Source organism: Phytophthora sojae (genome assembly GCF_000149755.1).
Source record: "Phytophthora sojae unplaced genomic scaffold PHYSOscaffold_4, whole genome shotgun sequence".
Classification (NCBI taxonomy): domain Eukaryota; phylum Oomycota; class Peronosporomycetes; order Peronosporales; family Peronosporaceae; genus Phytophthora; species Phytophthora sojae.
Genome location: NW_009258118.1, coordinates 2,958,796 through 2,982,787, shown reverse-complemented (window position 1 = coordinate 2,982,787; position 23,992 = coordinate 2,958,796). Strand labels below are relative to the sequence as shown.

The window sequence follows — 23,992 nt, the reverse complement described above, 5'->3', positions numbered from 1 at the left end:
GGATGAGATCAATCTGCTCAGTGAACAAGTCCTAGCACTACAAGGTGCGTCTAGCCCACCAAATTTCGTCGATCAATTGTCTTACAGTCTTGGTTGCAGAGCAAATGGAGAGCGAGCGAAAAGATCGATCTCGCTGGGCCACCGCTAGGCTGAAGCTACTCGCCGAGTTCTGTGATGAAGACAGCAAAGTCGGTTCGGTATTGAATCACCATGACGCCTCTCTCGATGGTCAAGAATGGGCACACGTCGAGAAACAGCAACTCACCGCGCCACAAAGACGTAGTATGACGAAGGGCAAACGGACCACAAGGAGCCAAGTAACAGATGATCAGAGCTACGACGGCGACGATAGTGACAAGGAAGATCAACAAAGGCGAAGCTCCATAGTCTTTGGATAGCGAAGACCGGGCAAAAAGGATACTAACGTTAGCATTACTCGGGGAGGTTACTTGTACGATGGTCTATCGTGAACGCTACCACACTTCCAGCTCCATTAATTTAGTTACTGTTACTTCTTCGATGCTGTACGCGTGTTGGATTTCAATCCCACTGGAAACGAAAAATATTTTACAATAAAAGGTCAGTGAAACACGCTCAGCAGCAAACAAAATTTACATCAGATGTCGTACCTCGTCAGAATTGGTCAAGGGAGCGTACGTCTTGTGTGACGGTCCAAGTCTCTGGCGCACCATGTTCTTGAGTTCGATCACCTTTGCGTCCTCCTTCACCTGGCGCTTCAGATCAACTTCGCCAACCACCGGAGGCTGGTATCGTTTCAAAAGTAGCGACGAAATCACCACCGACACGGACGAAAACGCCATCGCCAGACCAGCACACGCAGGCGGCATCATCCGGTGGATCAGAGGGAAGAACATGCCGGCCGCCAGCGGAATGCCCACCACGTTGTACACGATCGAGAAGAAGAAGTTCAACTTGATGCGCGAGAACACGACGCGGGCCAAGTCCAGAGCTACCACCACGTCCGTCAGAGCGCTCTTCACGAGCACCATGTCGGCCTCCGCCTTGGCGATCTGCGTGCCGGCACCGATGGCCATGCCGATATCCGACTGCGCCAACGCTGGCGCGTCGTTGATGCCGTCGCCCACCATGCACACCACGCGCGGCTTCAGCGTCAGCGGGTTCACCTGCGACTGCAATGCCTTGATCTGAGACGCCTTCTCACCAGGAAGCGCCACGGCCTTGACGTGGTTGATGCCCATCTGGCGCGCGATCGCGCTGGCCGTGCGAAGGTTATCGCCCGTGATCAACCACACGTCTAGCCCCATCGACTTCAGGTGCTTCACGACATCCGCCGCTTCGGGGCGAGGAGCGTCAGCCAACGCAATCACGCCAACCAGCTTGTTCTCCACGCACACAACCACAACGGTTTTTCCCTCGAGTTCCAGCTCGTGCATGTGGGCGCGTATCTTCTCGCCGATCTCGATGCCCTTCTCCTCGCAGTACTCGGAGTTGCCCACCATCACGTTGGCCGCTGTGGTGCGTGACGTCACCTCGCTGGCAGCCACAGTGCCTTCAATGCCGCGGCCAGGGACCACATGGACATCGGTCGGATCCTGCAGTTCGAGCTTCTCATGTTCCGTGGCCGTCACGACGATGGCCTTGCCAAGAACGTGCTCACTCACACACTCCAAGGACGCGCCGTAGTACAGCAGCTCGCGCGGCGTGTACGCACGGTCGGCCACCACCACGTCACGAACCGAAGGGTGGCCGACAGTCAGCGTGCCGGTCTTGTCGAACACGATGGTGTCGATGTAGCGCGCGGTCTCGAGCGCCCGACCGCCCTTGATGAGCACACCCTTCTTGGCGCCGACGCCACATCCGACCATGACAGCAGTGGGGGTGGCCAGTCCTAAAGCGCACGGGCACGCGATCACGACGACCGAGATGGCGAACAGAATTGACAGAAAGAAGTCATCAGCGTGGCCAGTACTGACGGACACTCCCAGATCAAGTTTCCACTGCGCAGGAATAATGTCCATCGAGAGTAGCAGTAACCAGGTCGTAAATGTCAATACTGCCAATCCCAAAACGCAAGGAGCGAAAATTGAGGCCAGATAGTCTGCATACGCTTGAATGGGAGCCTTGTGGAGCTGTGCCTCCTCGATCAACGAGCAGATTTGAGACAACGCCGAGCTTTCCCCACCCATGCAGCTCGACTCGATCACCAGCGTGCCCTGTTGGTTCACAGTTGAACCGAACACGTAGTCGCCGGTCTTCTTCGCCACCGGCATACTTTCACCCGTCAGCATCGACTCATCCGTCGAGCTAGAACCAGATTTCACCACGCCGTCTGTCGGGATGTTAGCACCTGGAAGGATGCGCAGAAGATCACCGCGCTGCACCAATTCGATCGGGATTTCGCGGTCGCGTTTACCCTCGACGATAAGTAGCGCCTTCTTCGGCTGCAGCTTGGCCAGTTCTGACAACGCATCTGCTGTCTTGCCCTTCGCCATCGACTCCATGTACTTACCCAATGTCACGAACGTCAGCAGCATCGCTGATGACTCAAAGAAGTGGTGGCCGTGATAATTCTCATGCACCGCCGAGCCAACCAATGATACAAAGCTGTATGTGTACGACATGGTGGTGCCTGCCACGACCAAGAAGTCCATACCCATGGAGCCGTGCTGCAGACCCTTCCACGCGGCCACGTAGAACCGCCAGCCCACGCCGAACTGGATAGGAGTCGCCAGCAGGAACAGCAGCAACAGCTTAATCGATACGGAATTAAACACAGGCGTCATCAACACTTTCTCCACCGGAGGGATGTACATGAGCACCATGTGGATCAGCATGGCCGGCAGCGAGAAGAGCATGGCCGTCGTCAAGAGCTTGCGCCACTTCTCCACCTCCGACTTGCTCAGCGCGTTCTGGTCCGTCGTATCCAGCGCTACCTCCGCCGAGTAGCCCAGGCCGTTGATGCACTCCAGCACGTCGCGTGGCCCCGTCTTGGCCAGCTGCTTCAGGTGCACGTGCGCCTTGTTCAGCGGCAGGTTAACCAGCACCTTGGTGACGCCCGGCAGCTTGCCCACGGCCGACTCGATCTTGCCCACGCACGCGGCGCAGCTCATGCCCGTGACCGTGAACTTGAGCTCGAGCGAGTCGCCGTCGCCCGGCTCCACCACGTGCGAGAACGTCGCCTTGTAGCCGGCGTCCTGGATGAGCTGCCGGAGCTGCTGCTGCTCGTCCCGGACCAGGTCGCGGTCGAACGCCACCTCGGCCTTCTGGCTGATGAGCCCCACGCGGCAGTGCAGCACGCCCTCGGCCTTGCCCACGTGGTCCTCGATGGCCTTGACGCACGCGGCGCAGCTCATGCCTTCCACGTGGAACACGGCGCGCGGGTGGCCGGCCGCGTCGGGCCGTGGAGCCGCAGTTCTTCTGGCACATCATGCCCTCCACCAGCAGCTCGATCGTCAGCGCCGTCGCCTGCTGCTGCTTCAGCTGCTCTCCTTCCTGCTCCAGCGTCGACGGCTTCACGGCGGCGCCGAAGCCCACGCACTCCACGGCGTCCACCAGGTCGTCGGCCGTCACGCGGGCGCCGGGCTCGCACTCGACGCGCGCGCTGCGGCGCTCAAAGTCCACGACGGCGGAGGCCACGCCGGCCACGCTCCGCAGCGCGCTCTGCACGGTGGAGCCGCAGTTCTTCATGCACATCATGCCCTCCACCGCCAGCTCCACCACCAGCAGCGGCGCGTTGTCGGTCGGAGGAGCGCGCGCCGCCATCGTCATGGGCTCAGGAGACCTCCTCTACAGACGGTCAGTCTATTTGTGCCGAGAAGAGCTGGTGGATAATTTCGGGATTGGAGCCGGTGCAGTTTTATATGGCACGCGCCTCTTGGATGCGGATTGGGCGTTCTGGTGGTCGGCGGGTTGTATGCGCTCCAGTATGGGTTGGGCGCGATGGCTACACCGCTGGTTTTGGGGATATTTAGATCTGGCGGCGACGTTGGAGCGTTTTGCTGTCGCCACATCGGCCACCACCACCGCCAGAACGGAGCTGGCGACGGGGCGTGTGTGTGACTGAGTGGCAGTACCGTATCGGTGTGCGATCGGCGCGGGGTCGTCAACGCCAAAGATGAGCGAGGCTGCTTCGGAGCAATCCGGCGGCGGTGCTGCAGCTCAACTGGCTGAGCCAGGCACAAAGGACTGCTTGGTGGAGTGCGTCGGACCATGAACGTGACGTGAGCACGGCAAAGACTCCTCGACTACTGAAAGGACCTTGCATTCCCAAGCAATCGATCAGTTCTCGGTGTCGACACTGCATGCTGCAGAGCCTGTCACAACAATCGCTCGAGCCGGGTGATAGTGGCTGCTTGCACCGGGCCAGCCAGTAAGAAATCTTGAGATGTGCTTAGAGCTACAGCTGGTGATTTGACGTTCAACACTCCAAAATCGGTGAAGGAACTCCTTCATTTGCGAAAAAGACGAGAAGAGGCAAGCGGACGTCGGCAGGTGCGAGGCCGTCGAAATGCAAGCCCCTGCTAGCTAGGAGAGGGTGTGCGTGTGTGCTAAGATCATGGTATCATTTGCGTGTTAGCTGGGGGGGAGTTGTGCGCACAGGGCCAACACAAGCACGCGGTATTTGCGGAGGGGGGCCCTACACCGAGCTTTCCAGCGCCTCGTGCAGTACTCGGCTCGCTAGACTGCTTGGCGCGGGGGCGTCCAGCCAAGCGCAGCCCGGCAGGCAACATGTTGTGGTAACAAGTAGTTGGCACTAAACATTAAAGTAGATCCAGCGTGTGTTGCTTAGCGCCTCGAAACACTTTTGTCAGTACTGTAGCTACTTCAGACTACACGCAATGGTACAGTAACATACAGAATACAGCATTTAGTGCAGCTCAGCCGCTTGCTCTCGAACCGAAGTGATATGTAGTGTTACTGTGAGGACACATAGACCCAAGGACTTGGCGATCAAGTCCTCCAACTCGGTGGCCAAATTGACCAGACTTGGCCACTTGGCCCATGCTCGTGCTGGTGCTCGCTCGGTTGGTTGGTTGCTGGCAGCAACTTGCTGCCAACTTGGTTGGAACGTCCAACCAACATACGGAAATGTTCTCGACAAAAAACAGAGTGTCAGCCTATTCTTTTACCGTGCACCGGGCCAGTCGGTGTGGCCCGGTGCACCACGCTGCACCGACTGGAGCTGACCCGGTGCAAGTATCCTCTGTCGAGCCGGGTGGTTGCCGCGAATGTATCCACCGGTTGATTGCAGGATCAGACATGAACTGATCCCTACGCTTCTCCACGCCTCTCCACCGTCGTTTGCGACAGGATCACTCGTGCGAATTCGACAACGCTCGTCAGCAGAGTGTCCTCATGCTGTCCGCATTGGCAGCAGGCTCAGACAACCCGTTGTGCATGTAAAACATAACCACGTTGATTGATTGGTTAATATGTTTTATGCCTTATAAAAGGTAAAAAAACGATATTATAACGGACAGCCGCCATCAGCCAATGAAACGGTGCGTCACTTCGCATTCAGCAGCTCAAGTGCACTGCTACATCGGACGCCATGGTGCCCATGAAGGTTCGGCTCACGGGGCTCATCAACCAGTCCCCGCAGTATGTGATCGACCAAGCGCGCGCACCCATCCAGTTCGTGGCCTCCAAGAAGGACTTCTCCTACTGCGCCGAGCGCTTGCGCAGCGCGCAGCTCATGGGTCTCGACACGGTGCGTCCGTGCATGGGTTGAAAACGGTTAATATCCTACTACTTCGCTGACTTTGAGCCACCCCATACAGGAGACGCGCCCTACCTGGGGCAAGACCCGCGGCCCCAACCCGTGCGCGCTGCTGCAGATCGCGGTGCGCGACGCCAGCCACACGGAGGAGGTTTTCATCCTCGACCTGCGCCGCCTGCCCGCCACCGTCTACAACAGCACGCTCACCAGCGTCTTCCTGTCCAAGAAGATCATCAAGCTGGGCCAGAGCTTCCTCCAGGACTTGAAAGAGCTCGCGCAGTCCTACCCGCAGGCGTCCTGCTTCACAGTCTGCAAGGGCGTCGTGGAGGTCAACGACCTGTCCATCGCGCTGGCGGGCGCGCACAACCCGCTGAGTCTGCAGAAGCTCGTGTTCTTCTACCTGCACCGGAAGCTCGCCAAGACGCAGCAGATGTCCAACTGGGAGCGGAGACCGCTGACGGCCAGTCAGCTGCACTACGCTGCCGCGGACGCCCTCGTGCTCATTCACCTGTACGACGAGCTACTGATGCGGATCAGCAAGAAGCAGCAAGGCTTCGAGTTGAGTGAAGTGACGAATGTGCTTGATATCAACTTGCCACGGACGCCCAAGTGCTCGCTATGCTTCGAAGTCTTCGACACTGCGGCTGAACTGAAGAAACATCGCAAGATCTGCACTGTGGACGTGCGCATGCTGGTGATCTGCGCTGTCTGCGAAGGGAAGAAACTCGTGACGGAGAAGGCGATGGAGCACCACGAGAAGCACTGTGGAGTGGACGAGGAGACTGTGGAGCCTATTGTGCAGGTCAAGAGGAAGCGCTCGCTCTCCATGGAGAGCCGAAGCAGTTCTACCAAGACGCATAAGTCCATTAGCGGCAAAAAGCGCCGTCTCGGAGCATCAGACGCAGTAGATTCCAAGGTCATACAGGTAGCAGAGGAGGTCAATGCCCGAAGCGCGGATACCAACCATCAAACGGTTAAGCAGCGCCGTAATGCGTTGAAGAAGGCGAAGAAAAGGGAAGAGAGAGCGGCAAAACTGGAGACAGCAGAGTCTGAGACCCAGTTGGGAGGAGAGCAAGTTGATGCATCAACTGCTGCCAGCGCACATCAAGACGAGAAGAAACGCCGTAAAGCGCTGAAGGCGAAGTTGAGAAGGAAGAAGAAAGCCCTAAAGGCCAAACTTTCTGCTACCCAGGCTGAACCTCAAGAGTCTGAAGCACCAAGCTGTCGCGATCAAGCGTACAAGAAGCGGAAAATGAGCATGGAGTCGTCACTCTTGGCGTCCGATGCCATGTGGTCTCAGATTTCGAGCGACTGCTCCAGTACCAGCGCCGCGTAGTTGCCAACAACAGTAGTGTGAATTCAGTAACCAACACTGCAGGTCCTTGGTTCAAGTACACATACAGCATCAAAATTCTGAGCTGAAGACATTTCGGTGTTGAACACGGGGACGCTTTCGCGAAAGTTCCCGGGAGTAAAGGATGTGGCCGATTCAGAGACCGGGCCGGGCGTGTAAAGTGCTGAGTTTGTCGCCGTTCGCACCGCGCCACCCGCTTGGGATCTGCTGCGACGAATGCCCTTGCTCGAAGCTGCGTCTGCTGTAGCCGACCTGCCAGCTCCATCCATTGCGGTCTTAGTCCTCGTGAACGACACCTTCTGGCGAGCTCTTCTCTACGATCACTTTGCAGTGTGTGCTATTGTATTACCAGCTTACGAGAAGTCTGCACAGGAGGCCGATAGGATACGTACGACCAGCTCGCCGCTATTTGAACAGGGAAAGGGCCGTCTCTAACGTTAATTAAATGCATTGGAAGATCGTGAAGCAAGCAAGCGACGATGGTGGCAGCCACAATGAAGCAAGTGTCTTGACTGTACACTGGTGTCCGTCCGCTCAGCCGCGACGCCGCCATCAATTTCCTTCCCAGAGGCGTCTTCTGGTTCGGGGCGCCACCTGCATTTCTCGCGCTTTCGACGGTGCTGGTCCGGCCCCACGGCCCATACAAGCGCAAGTCAAGTGCCGCCTTTCGGACACACCAGCTGGCGCGTTCCGAGGGCACAAAACCGTGGCCGCTCCATCGAGATGGCGGCGCTGCTGACCCTCGATGACTTGAGCGCGCTCGCTCGCGGCGAGCAGCACGCTCATTTCCCGTCCGTCCGACCAGAGCGCAGCAGCAGCAGCGAGAGGACGAGAGGAGGACAAGATGGTGGCGCTTGCTATCGGGGACGATAACGTGCCGCTGCTGGTGGTGGAGCTGGCGGTGGAGGGCATGATGTGCCAGAAGAACTGCGGCTCCACGGTCGAGAACGCGCTGCGAGGCGTGGACGGCGTGGCCGCCGCCGTCGTGAGCTTCGAGCAGCGCAAGGCCACGGTGACGCTGCGGCGGCCCGGCAGCGCGACGCTGCAGGAGCTCGTGGACATGGTGGAGTGCGTGGGCTTCGAGGCCAGCGCGTACGACGCCGCCAAGGCCGCGGCCATCAAGCTGCAGGCCCAGAGGCAGAAGGCGGCGCAGCAGCAGAAGGAGCAGAGCCTGGCGCTGGACGTGCCCGACGCGGCCGGCCACCCGCGCGCCGTGTTCCACGTGGAAGGCATGAGCTGCGCCGCGTGCGTCAAGGCCATCGAGGACCACGTGGGCAAGGCCGAGGGCGTGCTGCACTGCCGCGTGGGGCTCATCAGCCAGAAGGCCGAGGTGGCGTTCGACCGCGACCTGGTCCGGGACGAGCAGCAGCAGCTCCGGCAGCTCATCCAGGACGCCGGCTACAAGGCGACGTTCTCGCACGTGGTGGAGCCGGGCGACGGCGACTCGCTCGAGCTCAAGTTCACGGTCACGGGCATGAGCTGCGCCGCGTGCGTGGGCAAGATCGAGTCGGCCGTGGGCAAGCTGCCGGGCGTCACCAAGGTGCTGGTTAACCTGCCGCTGAACAAGGCGCACGTGCACCTGAAGCAGCTGGCCAAGACGGGGCCACGCGACGTGCTGGAGTGCATCAACGGCCTGGGCTACTCGGCGGAGGTAGCGCTGGATACGACGGACCAGAACGCGCTGAGCAAGTCGGAGGTGGAGAAGTGGCGCAAGCTCTTGACGACGGCCATGCTCTTCTCGCTGCCGGCCATGCTGATCCACATGGTGCTCATGTACATCCCTCCGGTGGAGAAAGTGTTGATGACGCCTGTGTTTAATTCCGTATCGATTAAGCTGTTGCTGCTGTTCCTGCTGGCGACTCCTATCCAGTTCGGCGTGGGCTGGCGGTTCTACGTGGCCGCGTGGAAGGGTCTGCAGCACGGCTCCATGGGTATGGACTTCTTGGTCGTGGCAGGCACCACCATGTCGTACACATACAGCTTTGTATCATTGGTTGGCTCGGCGGTGCATGAGAATTATCACGGCCACCACTTCTTTGAGTCATCAGCGATGCTGCTGACGTTCGTGACATTGGGTAAGTACATGGAGTCGATGGCGAAGGGCAAGACAGCAGATGCGTTGTCAGAACTGGCCAAGCTGCAGCCGAAGAAGGCGCTACTTATCGTCGAGGGTAAACGCGACCGCGAAATCCCGATCGAATTGGTGCAGCGCGGTGATCTTCTGCGCATCCTTCCAGGTGCTAACATCCCGACAGACGGCGTGGTGAAATCTGGTTCTAGCTCGACGGATGAGTCGATGCTGACGGGTGAAAGTATGCCGGTGGCGAAGAAGACCGGCGACTACGTGTTCGGTTCAACTGTGAACCAACAGGGCACGCTGGTGATCGAGTCGAGCTGCATGGGTGGGGAAAGCTCGGCTTTGGCTCAGATTTGCACCTTGATTGAAGATGCTCAGCTCCACAAGGCTCCCATTCAAGCGTATGCAGACTACCTGGCATCGGTTTTTGCCCCCTGTGTTCTGGGCATGGCGGTGATGACGTTTATTGCGTGGATATCGCTGTTGACACTCAACCTCATTCCTACCGAGTGGAAGGTAGAGCTGGGCGTGGATGAGGATGCTTTGGCTGATCACTCCGACGACATGTACCTGGCTGTGTTGTTTGCCATCTCGGTCGTCGTGATCGCGTGTCCGTGCGCTTTGGGACTGGCCACCCCCACTGCTGTGATGGTCGGATGTGGCGTCGGCGCCAAGAAGGGTGTGCTCATCAAGGGCGGTCGGGCGCTCGAGACCGCGCGCTACATCGACACCATCGTGTTCGACAAGACCGGCACGCTGACTGTCGGCCACCCTTCGGTTCGTGACGTGGTGGTGGCCGACCGTGCGTACACGCCGCGCGAGCTGCTGTACTACGGCGCGTCCTTGGAGTGTGTGAGTGAGCACGTTCTTGGCAAGGCCATCGTCGTGACGGCCACGGAACATGAGAAGCTCGAACTGCAGGATCCGACCGATGTCCATGTGGTCCCTGGCCGCGGCATTGAAGGCACTGTGGCTGCCAGCGAGGTGACGTCACGCACCACAGCGGCCAACGTGATGGTGGGCAACTCCGAGTACTGCGAGGAGAAGGGCATCGAGATCGGCGAGAAGATACGCGCCCACATGCACGAGCTGGAACTCGAGGGAAAAACCGTTGTGGTTGTGTGCGTGGAGAACAAGCTGGTTGGCGTGATTGCGTTGGCTGACGCTCCTCGCCCCGAAGCGGCGGATGTCGTGAAGCACCTGAAGTCGATGGGGCTAGACGTGTGGTTGATCACGGGCGATAACCTTCGCACGGCCAGCGCGATCGCGCGCCAGATGGGCATCAACCACGTCAAGGCCGTGGCGCTTCCTGGTGAGAAGGCGTCTCAGATCAAGGCATTGCAGTCGCAGGTGAACCCGCTGACGCTGAAGCCGCGCGTGGTGTGCATGGTGGGCGACGGCATCAACGACGCGCCAGCGTTGGCGCAGTCGGATATCGGCATGGCCATCGGTGCCGGCACGCAGATCGCCAAGGCGGAGGCCGACATGGTGCTCGTGAAGAGCGCTCTGACGGACGTGGTGGTAGCTCTGGACTTGGCCCGCGTCGTGTTCTCGCGCATCAAGTTGAACTTCTTCTTCTCGATCGTGTACAACGTGGTGGGCATTCCGCTGGCGGCCGGCATGTTCTTCCCTCTGATCCACCGGATGATGCCGCCTGCGTGTGCTGGTCTGGCGATGGCGTTTTCGTCCGTGTCGGTGGTGATTTCCTCTCTGTTACTCAAGAAGTACAAGGCACCGCAGCTCTTCCAAGCAAAACCGCAGAAGGTGCACTTCGAAGAGGACGTGCAGGTTGTGGACCTCAAGAACCTCGTGGGACTGAAGGCCAATAATGTGCGCTATGCGCCGTTGACAAATGTGGAAGAGCAGAAGACTCGCCTGAAGCCCATCGGTCAGTGATCTGTGCTGGTGCGTGACAGCATAGCAGATGTGTTTCGGCCTTAGCTGTGGCGTGATTTTGGATTTGTTGTGGCGTTTCGAAAGTCGTCGGCCGTGTGAAGGCCGCCAGTAGTTTGATTCCTAAGTTAATGCATGTATCCCATTATGGTCCGCTTCAGAAGTTTAGGATTCGCTTGGTTTTTTCATCCACTCAAACCATAGAGAAAAATCCGCGCCTACGTAAAAGTATTACAGTGAGATGCTATCCTTCGGCCGCAGCCTTTAGACCACCCAATCGTACCAAAGTGCTTAAGTCAGCGTGAATGCGATCCACAGCATCAGTTGGACGGCATATGCGTTTCCAGCACAAACCCTTAGCTGATAGACCGTGTGGATCCCACAATTTCTCTTCATGATCACGGCGACTATACCGAACAAAATGAGCTCTAGTAGCGTTTCGATCTGGACAATTTTTGGTCTGCACAATTTGAATCAACTTCGTGTCGACAATGTCAAGTTTCTCCGCTACGGTTCTTCCCTCTGGTAACAAGCGCTTGAATATTGAGGAATGCACACGGATATCAGCGCTCATTTGCCTTCGGAGTGGTTCGGAGTAGTAGCACAGCAGCCGGAGTGTTGTGAGTAGGTCACTCTTGGCATCGGTTCTGACATTGTGTGAAGGCGCCTTAAGATACTCTGGGTTCGTTGGTGGAGACCCAGCAATTCGAGCACTGTCTGCACATATTGAATAACGAGCACTGCGCCCAAGACAGATTTGGCATGATAGTGGCCAGATAAAATGAATCCAAAAATTCGACCGTGAACACAACTTGTTCCGGTATCATGTGCTGAAGCTGACGCAAAGACCGCTTTCACCACGAGCTTGAATATTGGCATCAAGAGCATCGCTGATAGTTCATACTTGATAGGGTTCGCTGCATTGAAAAGTACCTGGTAGGCAGGGTATGCTACTGAAAGAAACGCATGCCGACTTTGTTTACTCGGCGGAGTTGGTCTTGCCGCGAACTTGTTTGCTGAAATACTTCGGCCCCAACAACAACTCGTAAAAATCCCACAAGCAGCACTGGCCACACCGTGGATAGCGAAAGGACGAAAAACGGAATGGGAAATGCCCAAGATCTCTGCCACTGGTTGGAGGAATTTCCATAAATCAGTGATTTTCACTGAGATTTGACAAAATGATTGTGATAGCTTGAAACTACTGACTCAGTGATTTGGTAAATAGTAATACTACAGTAGTATTTATTCACTTCTTTCGATTACTATATTATTCCGAACTGATGGGTAAGGCCCCAGTCGATGTGAAGGAAGCGGACACCACGACGAAGGCCGTAGCCTACTTAACTATGCATCGACATGTTTCCCCCCTTCACAACCGAGCAGAGTTGCCGCGGTAAGAGACTTGAAAGAACTGAGTACCGATGGAATCCGACATATTAAACTAAGAACATGAACCGAAAACCTTGTGACGCACACAATGTTTGCAGGTGGATGCGGAAGTACTTTGTCTTTCTACGTTGTGGGAATCCGCCAATTTATAAGTTGCCGATACACTACACCTTTGCCAATCCAAGTTGGCAGTAGTGTAAGGCAAAGCCGAGAGTCCCGTAAATACGAAAAATATTTTTTTCAAAAATTTATTTTCGAGGATTACTACAGACCAATGTGGATTTAGTCCACAGCAAACATCTAAGTTCCATACTCCATGGACTCGCTACGAATAGCAGCGGCGACAGACCTTGCGTCCGCTTACAGTACAGGTTGTAGTTGGTCTCGTCATAATACACGATAAAAGCACCGTTCCGCTCATGCTTCAGCAACTCTTCACCAAACACCCTCCTCTTCTCGATATTTACAGCATTATTGCAGGTCTCGGGCTCTACGCGAACCTATCACAGGGAACATACTTAGTACAGTAGATGGTAAAAGTGATAGTATAATAACTTGAAGGCGTACCTGCTTAACAGTGTAAAGCTTATCGCAAAGCTTCTTACTGATCAACGAAGTGCTGATGTGCACCCTGAAGTCGAACGCAAGCGTTTCCTGCATCTGCACGAGTGTGTACTGGCAGTTGTCTTCCAGGTAGCCCACGAGAGCTTCCTCCATTTCTGGAGTACACTTCGTGCACGCCGCCCGCGCGCCGCCTCTCTTCTTGACATCAGCGGCTTGGCGCTGGACGATGTTGCGGGCAGTAGTGGGAGGGATGCCGTTGCAGTCGGCAACCAGCACCCAGTCACGCCCTTCTCGGTGTGCATCGAGCACACCCGCGCGAGCGGCAAACCCACGCTTCGGATCTTGGGGCATGTTGCCGGCGGATACAGTCTGTTACTGACCAGTGATTTGAGTTTGCTCTGCACTAAATCCACATTGCTCTAAATACTAATTTCAGAAATTATTTTCCGATTTTTGGATGTTACTTAAGTTACTCCACACTGTTTTGCTTTACACCGCTGCCAACTTGGATTGGCAAAGGTTACTATATCGCAACACAATATAGTATCATCATCAACGAGACTGTTATACGAACTGCGTTTATTTTTTTGGTAAGATGTCTCTATTTACATACTACATTTATTCTGGGGTAGGAGTAAAGCTGCTAGTGCAGCTATTTGAAGCCGATCAAATGAAGACGAGAGCTATGCATTGGCTGGGATAGCTATAGAACTTAGTGTGAGCATCTTCACCACAGCGGCGCAGTCACTATCGCTATCGCAATTCAACGAGATACAAAGTCGCGCGCGTTGCATGAAGAAGCTCTGAAATCTACGACTTACCTGTTACCTACAGTATCTGTGGTATGTAAATTTGCGTTTCCATTACAACGTATCTCCTGCTACATTATTGACTAAGAGCCTACCAGGATGTTTATGAGCCTTTCGCCTGTCGACCATTGTCATCTTCTGCGGACGCAAACTTAACTCGCACAACAGGTGTGTGTCCTGTGTGACGGAGGACCTTGAAGCGGTTGGCACTCCGCAAGGCTGTCCTCATTGCTACTTTTCACTTTATAGGGCTGGGTACTTGGCTTCACAAAACCTTGGACTATTAAAGCTAACATATTTCATCTGAAGCTACTATCGATGCATGAAAGCCAATACGTTGTGCGCATGACAATTTTATTTTAGTGAATGCACCATCTCCTGGGTCCGTTGAGCTTATATGCGTAGTTCTATCGCGAAAAAAATCTGGGTTTCGGCGGAGGGGGCAGATGTAAAACAATTGTGGAGAAGCTGGACCCTTGTATTTCGTTCGTAGTGAATCCTCGAGACGACTAACGAATAAAGTTGCTTTAATGTTTGTGCAGAACACCAGACAAGTTGTATAGTGCAAAAAGTATAATCACCAAAAAGGCACTAAACGCAGCAAGCCCCCCCCCCCCCCCCCCAGTTTGTGGCTGGTAGTTGCGACATCCCACACCTTAACCGCTAGGAAGGGGTCGCCTGTCTACTGTACCGTAGCAACCGGAGTATGTATTAATAACATCGACAGTGATACTATATTATGTAGTACTAGTTGTAGTAGGTAACATGCTATCTACATGTACTATTTCTAGTATTACTATAGGTCTACATTTGACTTGCAAATTGTATAGACGCGCTAGTACGATACTACTGATGCTGCATCAGTGATTTCAGGCAAACTATCACAATCATTTTGTCAAATCTCAGTGAAAATCACTGATTTATGGAAATTCCTCCCACTACCACGCCAACAGCAACACAGCCAGCAGCCTTTTTAAATTTAAAAATAACAAAATATTACTGTCTGTCGTATAGAGACGACCGGAAGATCTCCGATCTGGCTTGCTCCGGCATATCCGATGACCGCTCCTAGAATTCCCACTTGAGCCCAGAATCCGTAGTTCGCCTGCCAGCCGTCACTCGGATTCTTAGGGCCGTTCCTACCGGGATCATGTGAGGATCATGACCCGTAATTATGCTACCTGATTGGCTAAAATAGACACATATGGAGCCTGGTGCCATGACCCCATGATCCAAGCAATGGCTCATGCCCCAATCTCGGATCACGGATCACTGCCAAATGCCGTCAAAGGATTTAGACTCCAGCAGCCTTCGTAGCCACGGTTTCGACTAATGTTCGCCCGAGTGTACACTCTATGAGTGCAAGGAGTTCGTTAAAGCTATTGTGGAACCTAGAAGGCTGTATACTGCAGTTTTACGCAGTCATTCTCTACTGTAGCCACATTGAAGCAGCTTGCATCAAATGCATTGTCGAAGTGCAAAGCAGCGTTCGATCGCAAATGCAAACGAACACAGCTCGTGAAGCTCATAATGGCGGCCGCCCTCAACGCGAACTCGAGCCTTTCGTTATGTATTTGGACATGGATCACGATCTACTTAGGAACGGCTTTGAGATCATGCCTCCTTCTGTAATAGACTGGTAGCGCAAGCAGGCCATGTTGAAGCCGGCATACCCAGCGTCGTGCGAGCTGACGGCGAAGGGAAGAGTCGGAAGCACAGGAGCGGCCACAGGATTCTGGTTCGGTGGCAGGAAAATTGGCCAATGAGAATCGGTGACTTTGACTGGACCCCAGTATGAAAAAAACGGCGAGCTCCAGATCGGACTGAAGAGTGTGTGCGTTGGGTGACACCAGCGTTGACTCGACATTGAAGAACGGGGGGAAAGGAGCGACAGAACGGATTTTGCGGCCAAGGACGCAGAGCGGAGCAAGAACGGAACGTGCAAAGCGGTGGCAGGAGGTCTCTCCCCTGTCCATCGTTAGTGCGAACGAGTGTACGAGAGGGCCCCAGGAGGTTTGTCCCCTGTTGGGTCTGGACGAGAACGCGTGAAGCGGTGACAGGAGGTTTCTCCCCTGTTCACTGTGTGCACGAGCGAGCTGTAACTGGACGAGCGTGAGTCAGCTGATTGGGTCGCAGGCGGCACAGAGCGCGACGAGGGCACGTGCATTGAGGCACGAGCTGCTCCCCGGGCGTACGAGTGCGGGATCTGTGGACAGTTGGTGGGCGATCGGCGAGGACAGGTGCAGTGGACGAGAACGAGGACGAGTTGTAGTTGTTGGTGGACATCCAGCTTCTATTGCGCTTAACGAGTAATAACAAAATTGGGACGGATGTGCAAGCGGACGTTCCGGCAGGGGGAGATCAGGTGGATCTCTGACGGCCAACGAGGTGTTAATTGCGTCGACGACTGCAACGGACGGACGCAGCGTGGCTTTACGATCTGCCTAACAGCCGGGCAAGACAAGAGGCCTGTTTCACTTCCACCCCAAACCACAGCCGAGATCATGCCCCGGTGATCTCGTTAGGAATGACCCTTAAGCGCGATGCTCTCTTTGCCTTTCAGAAGAGCAAAAATGAGGAGTAGTGTGCCGAGGATGACCAAGACCACCGGAATCAGGGACATACTTCGTGTATATTCGTCGATGGACAGCATCCGTTCGATGGAGTATTTGCCGCTGTAGTGGGTGAATTGGAGTGCGAAACGTGCGCGTAGTAGCTTTTCGTGCAAGCGTCCACTTGTCGTCATTCTCCGAGATACAACTTCAGCGGGGTGTGTTGACACAAACAGCTTATGCACGATAAGTGTGTGGTGTATTCAAATGGTGAAGTTGAGTATTCTTAGCCGTTGTGCATATGGAATGCATAGCAAAAACTTTTTATGACACCTGAAATAGACGTACCTGGACACACGAATTAAAGAGTGTCGTCCGTCGTTGAGCAGGAATTGCAACTACGAAATGAACCTATTTTGGCTATTTATCGAACGTATTTGGATACGCGTCACTGCTAAAACAACAACTTACAGGAGACGTCGTATCTCGGATCTACAGTGCATCAACGAATTCGGTATGTAGAGTTGGTCGTGCCTCAAGTGTTCACAGTTCATGCTTTCACCGTATCCGAGCAGTTGCTAGCGAAAAGATCTCCGGTTTCGATGCTACTTTTGCGAATCGACAATTCGCAGTTCGAAGAACTGTCGATTGGGGAAGGTTTTTGGATGACATCGAACGACATTCACGCTACATTCGTCACTTCACCCCCGTGCGGATGACATCAAACAACTTTCACACAACATCATACAGCAATCGGTCTGGGTTTTGATGGATGCCTATTCTTTTTTTTTCCTTCTACTGTAGATTTATGTCAGATGCCATCAGAGGATGTGAGGCTCCATCAACTACTACGACTAACAACGTATTGTGTATTAGCGGACTACTACGACGAACAACGTATTGTGTACTAGCAAGCATTGTATTCTTTCGATTAATATGAGGCATCGGTGCTAATGATGCTAACCTTGGACACAACTGGTGCCACATCACTGCATCGTGTTATACTACTAGCTTCAAAGCACTCAACATAGTACTTACTCATTCCATTAGCGGTAAAATTATCGATTCGATCTGTTATGAGTCATAACTTATACCCTCCTCTTTCAGACATAGATTTTCTTCTGCATGCATAGTTTCTCAGAGAGAGATATTGAAAATCGTGTGGTCAGCTGAGTTTGCCGTGACATAAACTGTCGGCGGGCTGATATTGTGTGAATCCCCACACTCATTGGAATTAATCCGGATGGATTAGATAAAACATTCCACTAAAACATTGCAAAAAACTACTTAAAGTCCTAGGTTGTGCGATCCAAGATAGGAAGTATAGCTCGATTTTTTTTCGTTCAACAATTTTTTTAATCCGAACCCAACTCTATCCGCCGGCAATGCGGTGACGTCCTATTCGGTGACGAACGAATTCATTCAGCGGAGACTCAAAAAGAGCTGCTCCTGGTGGTACGAAAAAAGGCTAAAGGCTAGCTGCACTTAGCTTAGGCATTTATCTATGAAGACTTGGATGATTTAAGCTTGTCTTGTGTGAGACTACAGTGCGACCCGCAGAGATCCACCTGTAGAATGATCTACTACTTGATCCTGTTCTTGTCAAAACAAGTTCAAAGTACATTGTTACCGATATTAGTTCAGATCATCCTAATGCTACATGCATACAGTACCTTCAGATTAATACTTGATAAATGGCAATATCACACTTGGACGAATCGAAGCTGACAGTTTTTTGTTGTTGTTAGATCTTCAGGCGACCCGGACAAAATATGTGTGCGGTTGCACCATGTTTTATTAAACAGAGTTTGAATGCTCCTACGTTGTCGCTGTACGCCGCGCATCCTGTGCGAGAGGAAGGGCGGACATCGTCAAAGCGAAGGACGAACACCCGGTGTATCCTACTCCTACACGCGATCGAAATCTGCTAGACCTTAGTTTTAACTCATCAAACTTGAAACAAATTGCTGGCTTCATCGGGTTATCCTGCAAGTTTGGTTGAGCAGTTATCCTGGCAGCGCTAATTATTCGAATGCACGTTTTTTTTTCTTGTTTTATCGTCACCTGTAAGTTTCCGAGCACAACACTGCAATCTAAACAATAAAGGATTCTGCCTGGGCATCAGCGCACATTTCAGTAGCAGGAAGGAAGGAAATTACGTTGATTACCTCGCTGTTGATAACCGTTCTACTAACTACAAAGAACTAAAGTTAAAACTAAATCCGTGGAGCCCTCATTCGACGAGCAGGAGGAGGTAGAATCATCACGGTGGATTTTTCAAACCCAATCGTTGAAGTACCAATTCGTTGGAGTGACGATACATGTATATGAACTGGCAATGCCTTTAAAAATAAGCGATCAAACTTTGTACACTTGGTTGTACCGTGGTAGATTAGGCAGATGCTGCGGCTGCGAAGCAGGCGCAGGGGATGCCGAGTGCATCGTTTCTCTGTAAGGGTATCCGTACAAGCTAGCTTCGAACTGCGAAACCCCCCGGGTCCACCACCCGGGTCCCCAATATCCGATTGCTATGGTGATTTGTCCGGCCTAACTGGCTTAAAGTGACCCGAACTCTAAGGTCTGACTGAGCTCGATACAATCTTGCTTTCCGGATCGAAGATCGATGTCGTCAGCTCATGGCGTGTTCCTTATTGTTGCTAAGGTAGGAGTACCACTAGCTAAGTTTCTCCGCTTGACTGCTTCATCCACTCAAATTGAAATGATAAATCAGCTCCTATGAAGTATCACACAGGGTCAGAGAGTACTGATTGTATCCAGACAAGTTTTTAGCATGTACGTACCAAAGTGCACAACGCGGTAAGTTAACGTGAACTCTATCCACAGCATCAGTTTGGACAATACGAACTGCATCTGCGTCTCCAGCACAAAGCCTAGCTGATACAGTATCTGGATACCACAATTGCGCATTGAGATCACAGCTAGAAGTATGAGCGATACGAGCTCTAGAATCCCATAAAGGAACATTCGTGACACCATGCCTCCAACATTCTCACGAGTGATCCCAAACATTTCGGTATGATACTGCGCGCTAGACAAATGGGCCATTCCCAGCACATACGCACCATAGAGTATGGGGATGACGATTTCCACGTACTCGATCAAAACAAGGCATTCCGACGTGAACAGTACTTCGAGAGCTTCTTGCAGAACTGTTGAGCTATCATTCAACGAATGCCTTCGCTTGAATGACTCTCGACTGAATCTGTCGATATCATTTTCTGAATGCGGTATCATAATGTTTGAGCTCTCAAAAGGCGGTTCACGGTCAGGAATCATCTCCAATGCTGGTGATCTTGGCATCACTTGAGTAGTGTTACTAGTGTAGGTAGTAGACGAACAGGGTTGCTGGCGACTGCCGAGTTTTACGAGGAAAGCTCTTCCCTTGGGAGACAATCCTTGTCGAATAGACGAATAAACGCGAATGTGTTTGCGAATTTGCGGTCGTAGCGGTTCTGAGCTGTAGCACAATTCCCGCAGTGTTGCAAGTAGGTCCCCCTTTGTGCTGTTGGTAGTGACGCCAGTCGCCGCGTGAAGACGGGTCAGGATACTTTGCGTTCTTTGATGCAGGTCCTGCAATTCTAGCGCAGTTTGCACATAATGGATTACCAGGACTGCTATCAGCGATGTCCACGATAGTTTTGGCATGAAAGTTGCAAGATAGAAGGCATCGAAAAAGTCGACCGCCGTGAACACAACTTGCTCGGGTAGCATGTCTTCTTTGTGAGCTGCTGCTGACGCGAATATCGTTTTCATCACAACCTTGAATGCAGGCAGCAGCAACAGAACGGGTAGTTCATAAACTGTGTGATTCGCAACCTTGAACAGCACCTGGTAGGCTGGGTAGGCTACTGAAAGAAATCCTTGCAGGGTCCCAAGTCTATTTAACCGACGGAGGTGATCCTGGCGCGAACGTATTTGCTGAAATGAATGGGAACCAACGACGAGCCGCAAAGAGCCCACGAGGAGCATTGGCCAAATCATTGAGAGCGAAAGCATGAAAAACGGAACGGGAAAGACCCACATCTCCACTGCCGCGATGCCAACAGCGACAAACCCAGCCGCCTTATAACAACAGAAGACTGCTGTCTGCCGTGAAGAGAGGTCTGAAAGCTCTAGCCACGTACCGAGCTGGCATGCAGCGGCATATCCGATGACTGCTCCAATAATTCCCACACGGACCCAGAAACCATGATTCGCCTGCCAACCATCACTTGGATCCTGGAGCGCGATACTCTTTTGGCCTATTACAAGGGCAAAAACAAGGAGTGGGACCCCAAGGACGACCAAGACGACACGTATCAGCGACGTGCTTCGAGTATATTCGTCGATGGACAGCATCCGTTCGATGGAGTATTTGCCGCTGTAGTGGGTGAGCTGGAGTGCGAACCACGCGTCTAAAAGTCGTTTTCTTTGTACTTCGAGAAGACCGTGCAAGCGTTCATTTGTCGTCATAGTCAGAGATGCGGTCGTCTGAGTGGTCTTGAACGAATATGTCATCTGCGCGGCACACTGTATTTCGTTGTGTATATTGAGCAACAGGAAGTTGTGTGATGTATTCTTAGCTGTTTTTGCAAGGGCAGAGCCAGCGCTAAAATGAGCAAGAAATTCATGCAATCCGTCCTTAGACCTGTGGTATAATGAATTACCAGAAATAGAAGCATCGCTAAGAAAAGACAAATAGCATCTGTGGTGGTAGGCTGAATAGTACTTGTAGCCTAGCTAGGTGCTACCAAAATGATCGATGACCCGTGACTCATGGTGAAAGAGTCGGTCATTATTCTAGCATTTTGAATTTTACCTTTTCGTGTTGGCTATGTGTGACCCGAGTTGCAGATATCGTGACCAAATTGAACAGTATCATCTGCAGCTACTGCTGCTTTGGTCGTCCATTCGGTACCAGCTGGAAGATTCCGCCTCTCTCGAACAGCGGCGTGAAGGAGTGGTGCCGCATAAGTGTGGCAAGGACGCCTACGTTCACCGAGAAGAAGGTGAGTCCAGCTAACCAGAGCGGGAAAAAGGTGTTTGAGCCTTGCATCTCCAGATAGTACGCCCAGTACAACCAGTGCAGCTGCGAGGAAGAACAGTGTGCAAGGTTAAATACGAGATTTCCGTGGAGTTGGAAACTTACGAAATGCCTTACCTCGCCTCCAAGCCACACAGCAATCATTGCTAGGCCCTTCCACTTGAGTCTCAGGCTTGTCAGTGGGAAAATCAGCGGCAGGAACGCGGTGTACCACAAGAAATACTGCAACAAAAGAATATTACGATGATGTAAGGCAGAGCTCAGTTGTACATGAGTGCATATACCTTGGCTGCGTACCTGTGCCGTGCACACTTTGTTGAAAATCACGAAGACCATCGTCAACGCGAAAAGTGCGAACGGTAAGTCACGGCCATAAGCGAAAGAGATGGCTACGAGTGACGTAAGCTGGGGCAAGAAAGCTAGAAGCCCGACCCCGAAACCCGACGGGGTATTGTATCGCAGATACAGATCGTAGAAGTAGACGGAAAAGTTGTGGCGGTTGTCTGTACGCGTAAAGTGATAGAGGTATGCTTCGTAAAGGAATTGAAAGCCGTAGCTGAAACAAGGAAGAAATCATTGTTAGCTTGCATTGCCGCATCCATAGCATGGGTATTTACACGTACAGGTAGTAGAATCCACCAGCCAGTACGAGGAAGAATAGTCCACTCACGACGCCAAAAACTAGGCGATCACGATTAAGCAGCCCGGCAAGCTTCCACCAAACACACGCAGAAGATCCGCAGGACTTGGCCCACTTGGCATTCGACGCACGAAAGTCTCCATTCAAAAACTGATTGAGAACGAAAACAAAAAGCGAAACGATTGACGTTAGTAAGCTGAGGTAAGACCTCTCCAAATCAGAACTATCGTACCACAAGGAATGCCAGCGCATAGATGATAGGATAGATCTTGAAGTGAACGGCGGCGCCATACCTACAAAAAACAAAAATGCAGTTATCGACCACAATGTAAAATTGCAGAATGAACAGTGACTGATATACGTACGCAAGTGCCGAGAGAACAAGCTGCTTGCGCATGATCAGCAGCAGCGACAGCATCACCAGCAGCACCACAATCGAGTCCGCATTCCCCCTCGTCGAAATATTTACCGAGAACGGGTGAAACAACCACACACTGTCCAATCCATTGTAACGCCACGATTGTCAGCACCTCAACAACGGAAATAAACCCGAAAATAACAACTCACCAGCAGTAATTCACAGCGTCTACATCCCAGCAACAACAACGAACCAAAAATTATTAGAAACAAAGATTAAAAAATACGCCTTCTTGGTCTCACGTTGATCCGGGAGTCCTCGTAGCCTCAGGATCCGGTACAGCACGTAGCCCACTAGCAGGTCGCAGGCGACAAACAGCAACTTGCCGAACACTTGGTGCACGTAAATGTTCGGCAGCAGCATAAAAGCTCTAAAAAAATAATCAAATAAAAGATAAATACATAAATAATGTTAGATAAAAATTTAAACGAACCAACTCCTGTTGCTACCCCCGCCAGGATCTTACAGCACGGGCGTGTAGCGGTACGTGGTGCGGTCGAAGGGCGAGTTTCCCTCCGCCATCTCCCGCGCCGCGTCCGAGTACACGTCGTAGTCCACGTCCGTGTACTTGACGGCCATGAGCTGGTCCTGCACGTGGCCGTAGAGCAGCAGCGCCAGGCGCAGCGCCAAGGCGCCGCCGAAGAGCGCCACCGTACGCCGAGACATCGTACTGTCAGGGATAACAATCGTACTTAGATGGAAAACTATGCGACGTGTGAAAAAGGCAACTTTCTAGGGGAAAATGTGACGTGATGGATCTTGCTCAGCAATCTAATAGGGAGGATAAAATATACGCGTCAACCAGAGCATTACAGTATGAAATGCTCTGGTTGACGCGTATATTTTATGCCGATGTAGTGGTACGTGTTGTCTAGGATGGACTGCTTGTTCTTCTTGGACTGCACGCCGGCCTCGTCCAGCAGCGTCTTGAGCTGGTTGATGCGGTCGTTGAGCTTGAACATACGCTTCTTCTCCTTCATGTTGAGCTCCTCACGCGAGCGCTTGGAGCCCGAGTGCGAGGGCGTGTGGCCGCCGCCCAAAATGTTGGGGGCAAGGGTATTCCTTACCGCACTGCTGGAACTCCTATCCTTCCTGCTTCTAGCTGTGATCACGATGCGCAATTGTGGTATATCGCCTGGATACCACAATTGCGCATCGTGATCACAGCTAGAAGCAGGAAGGATAGGAGGTCCAGCAGTGCGGTATCGCCTGGATACCACAATTGCGCATCGTGATCACAGCTAGAAGCAGGAAGGATAGGAGGTCCAGCAGTGCGGTAAGGAATACCCTTGCCCCCAACATTTTCGCGAGTAATCCCGAGCATTTCCGTATGGTACAGCGCGCTGGGCAAGTGAGCCATGGCTAGCACGTAAGTACCATAGAGTAGTGGGATGACGATCTCCACGAACTCGATCAAAACAAGGCATTCCGACGTGAAAAGTACTTCGAGAGCTTCGTGCAGAATTCCGGACCCATCTTCTAGTGAATATCTGCGATGAAGCGCATTTCGCACGCCTCCGTCGGCGGCTTTCGCTGAAGCACTGAACA

At 52.9% G+C, this 23,992-nt stretch overlaps 7 protein-coding genes across 7 annotated transcripts; 2 read left to right on the top strand and 5 right to left on the bottom strand.

Annotated features, from left to right (window-relative positions):
* Positions 1-611: 611 nt before the first annotated feature.
* On the bottom strand, positions 612-3,750 carry PHYSODRAFT_331433 (hypothetical protein; the record flags this gene model as incomplete). The annotated part of the gene is made up of 2 exons (XM_009528228.1): positions 612-3,311; positions 3,352-3,750. 2 exons carry the CDS (start codon positions 3,748-3,750, stop codon positions 612-614), a joined length of 3,099 nt encoding a protein of 1,032 aa, XP_009526523.1.
* A 1,754-nt stretch (positions 3,751-5,504) lies between these two features.
* On the top strand, positions 5,505-7,037 carry PHYSODRAFT_351203 (hypothetical protein; the record flags this gene model as incomplete). The annotated part of the gene is made up of 3 exons (XM_009528227.1): positions 5,505-5,692; positions 5,763-6,605; positions 6,819-7,037. The coding sequence occupies exons 1-3, from the start codon at positions 5,534-5,536 to the stop codon at positions 7,035-7,037; spliced, it is 1,221 nt and encodes a 406-aa protein (XP_009526522.1). The 5' UTR covers positions 5,505-5,533.
* Positions 7,038-7,899: 862 nt separating this feature from the next.
* PHYSODRAFT_264310 (hypothetical protein) lies at positions 7,900-11,028 on the top strand (the record flags this gene model as incomplete). The annotated part of the gene is made up of 1 exon (XM_009528226.1): positions 7,900-11,028. The coding sequence occupies one exon, from the start codon at positions 7,900-7,902 to the stop codon at positions 11,026-11,028; it is 3,129 nt and encodes a 1,042-aa protein (XP_009526521.1).
* Positions 11,029-12,650: 1,622 nt separating this feature from the next.
* PHYSODRAFT_285937 (hypothetical protein) lies at positions 12,651-13,281 on the bottom strand (the record flags this gene model as incomplete). Its single annotated transcript, XM_009528225.1, has 2 exons — positions 12,651-12,917; positions 13,023-13,281. Coding segments are annotated over 2 exons (277 nt in total), but the record flags the coding sequence as incomplete, so codon positions are not given.
* A 5,863-nt stretch (positions 13,282-19,144) lies between these two features.
* On the bottom strand, positions 19,145-20,041 carry PHYSODRAFT_410329 (hypothetical protein; the record flags this gene model as incomplete). Its single annotated transcript, XM_009528224.1, has 1 exon — positions 19,145-20,041. A coding segment is annotated over one exon (897 nt), but the record flags the coding sequence as incomplete, so codon positions are not given.
* A 72-nt stretch (positions 20,042-20,113) lies between these two features.
* On the bottom strand, positions 20,114-20,815 carry PHYSODRAFT_498376 (hypothetical protein; the record flags this gene model as incomplete). The annotated part of the gene is made up of 1 exon (XM_009528223.1): positions 20,114-20,815. A coding segment is annotated over one exon (702 nt), but the record flags the coding sequence as incomplete, so codon positions are not given.
* An 868-nt stretch (positions 20,816-21,683) lies between these two features.
* PHYSODRAFT_441237 (hypothetical protein) lies at positions 21,684-22,966 on the bottom strand (the record flags this gene model as incomplete). The annotated part of the gene is made up of 6 exons (XM_009528222.1): positions 21,684-21,942; positions 22,010-22,176; positions 22,259-22,319; positions 22,392-22,520; positions 22,671-22,814; positions 22,911-22,966. Coding segments are annotated over 6 exons (816 nt in total), but the record flags the coding sequence as incomplete, so codon positions are not given.
* Positions 22,967-23,992: the final 1,026 nt, after the last annotated feature.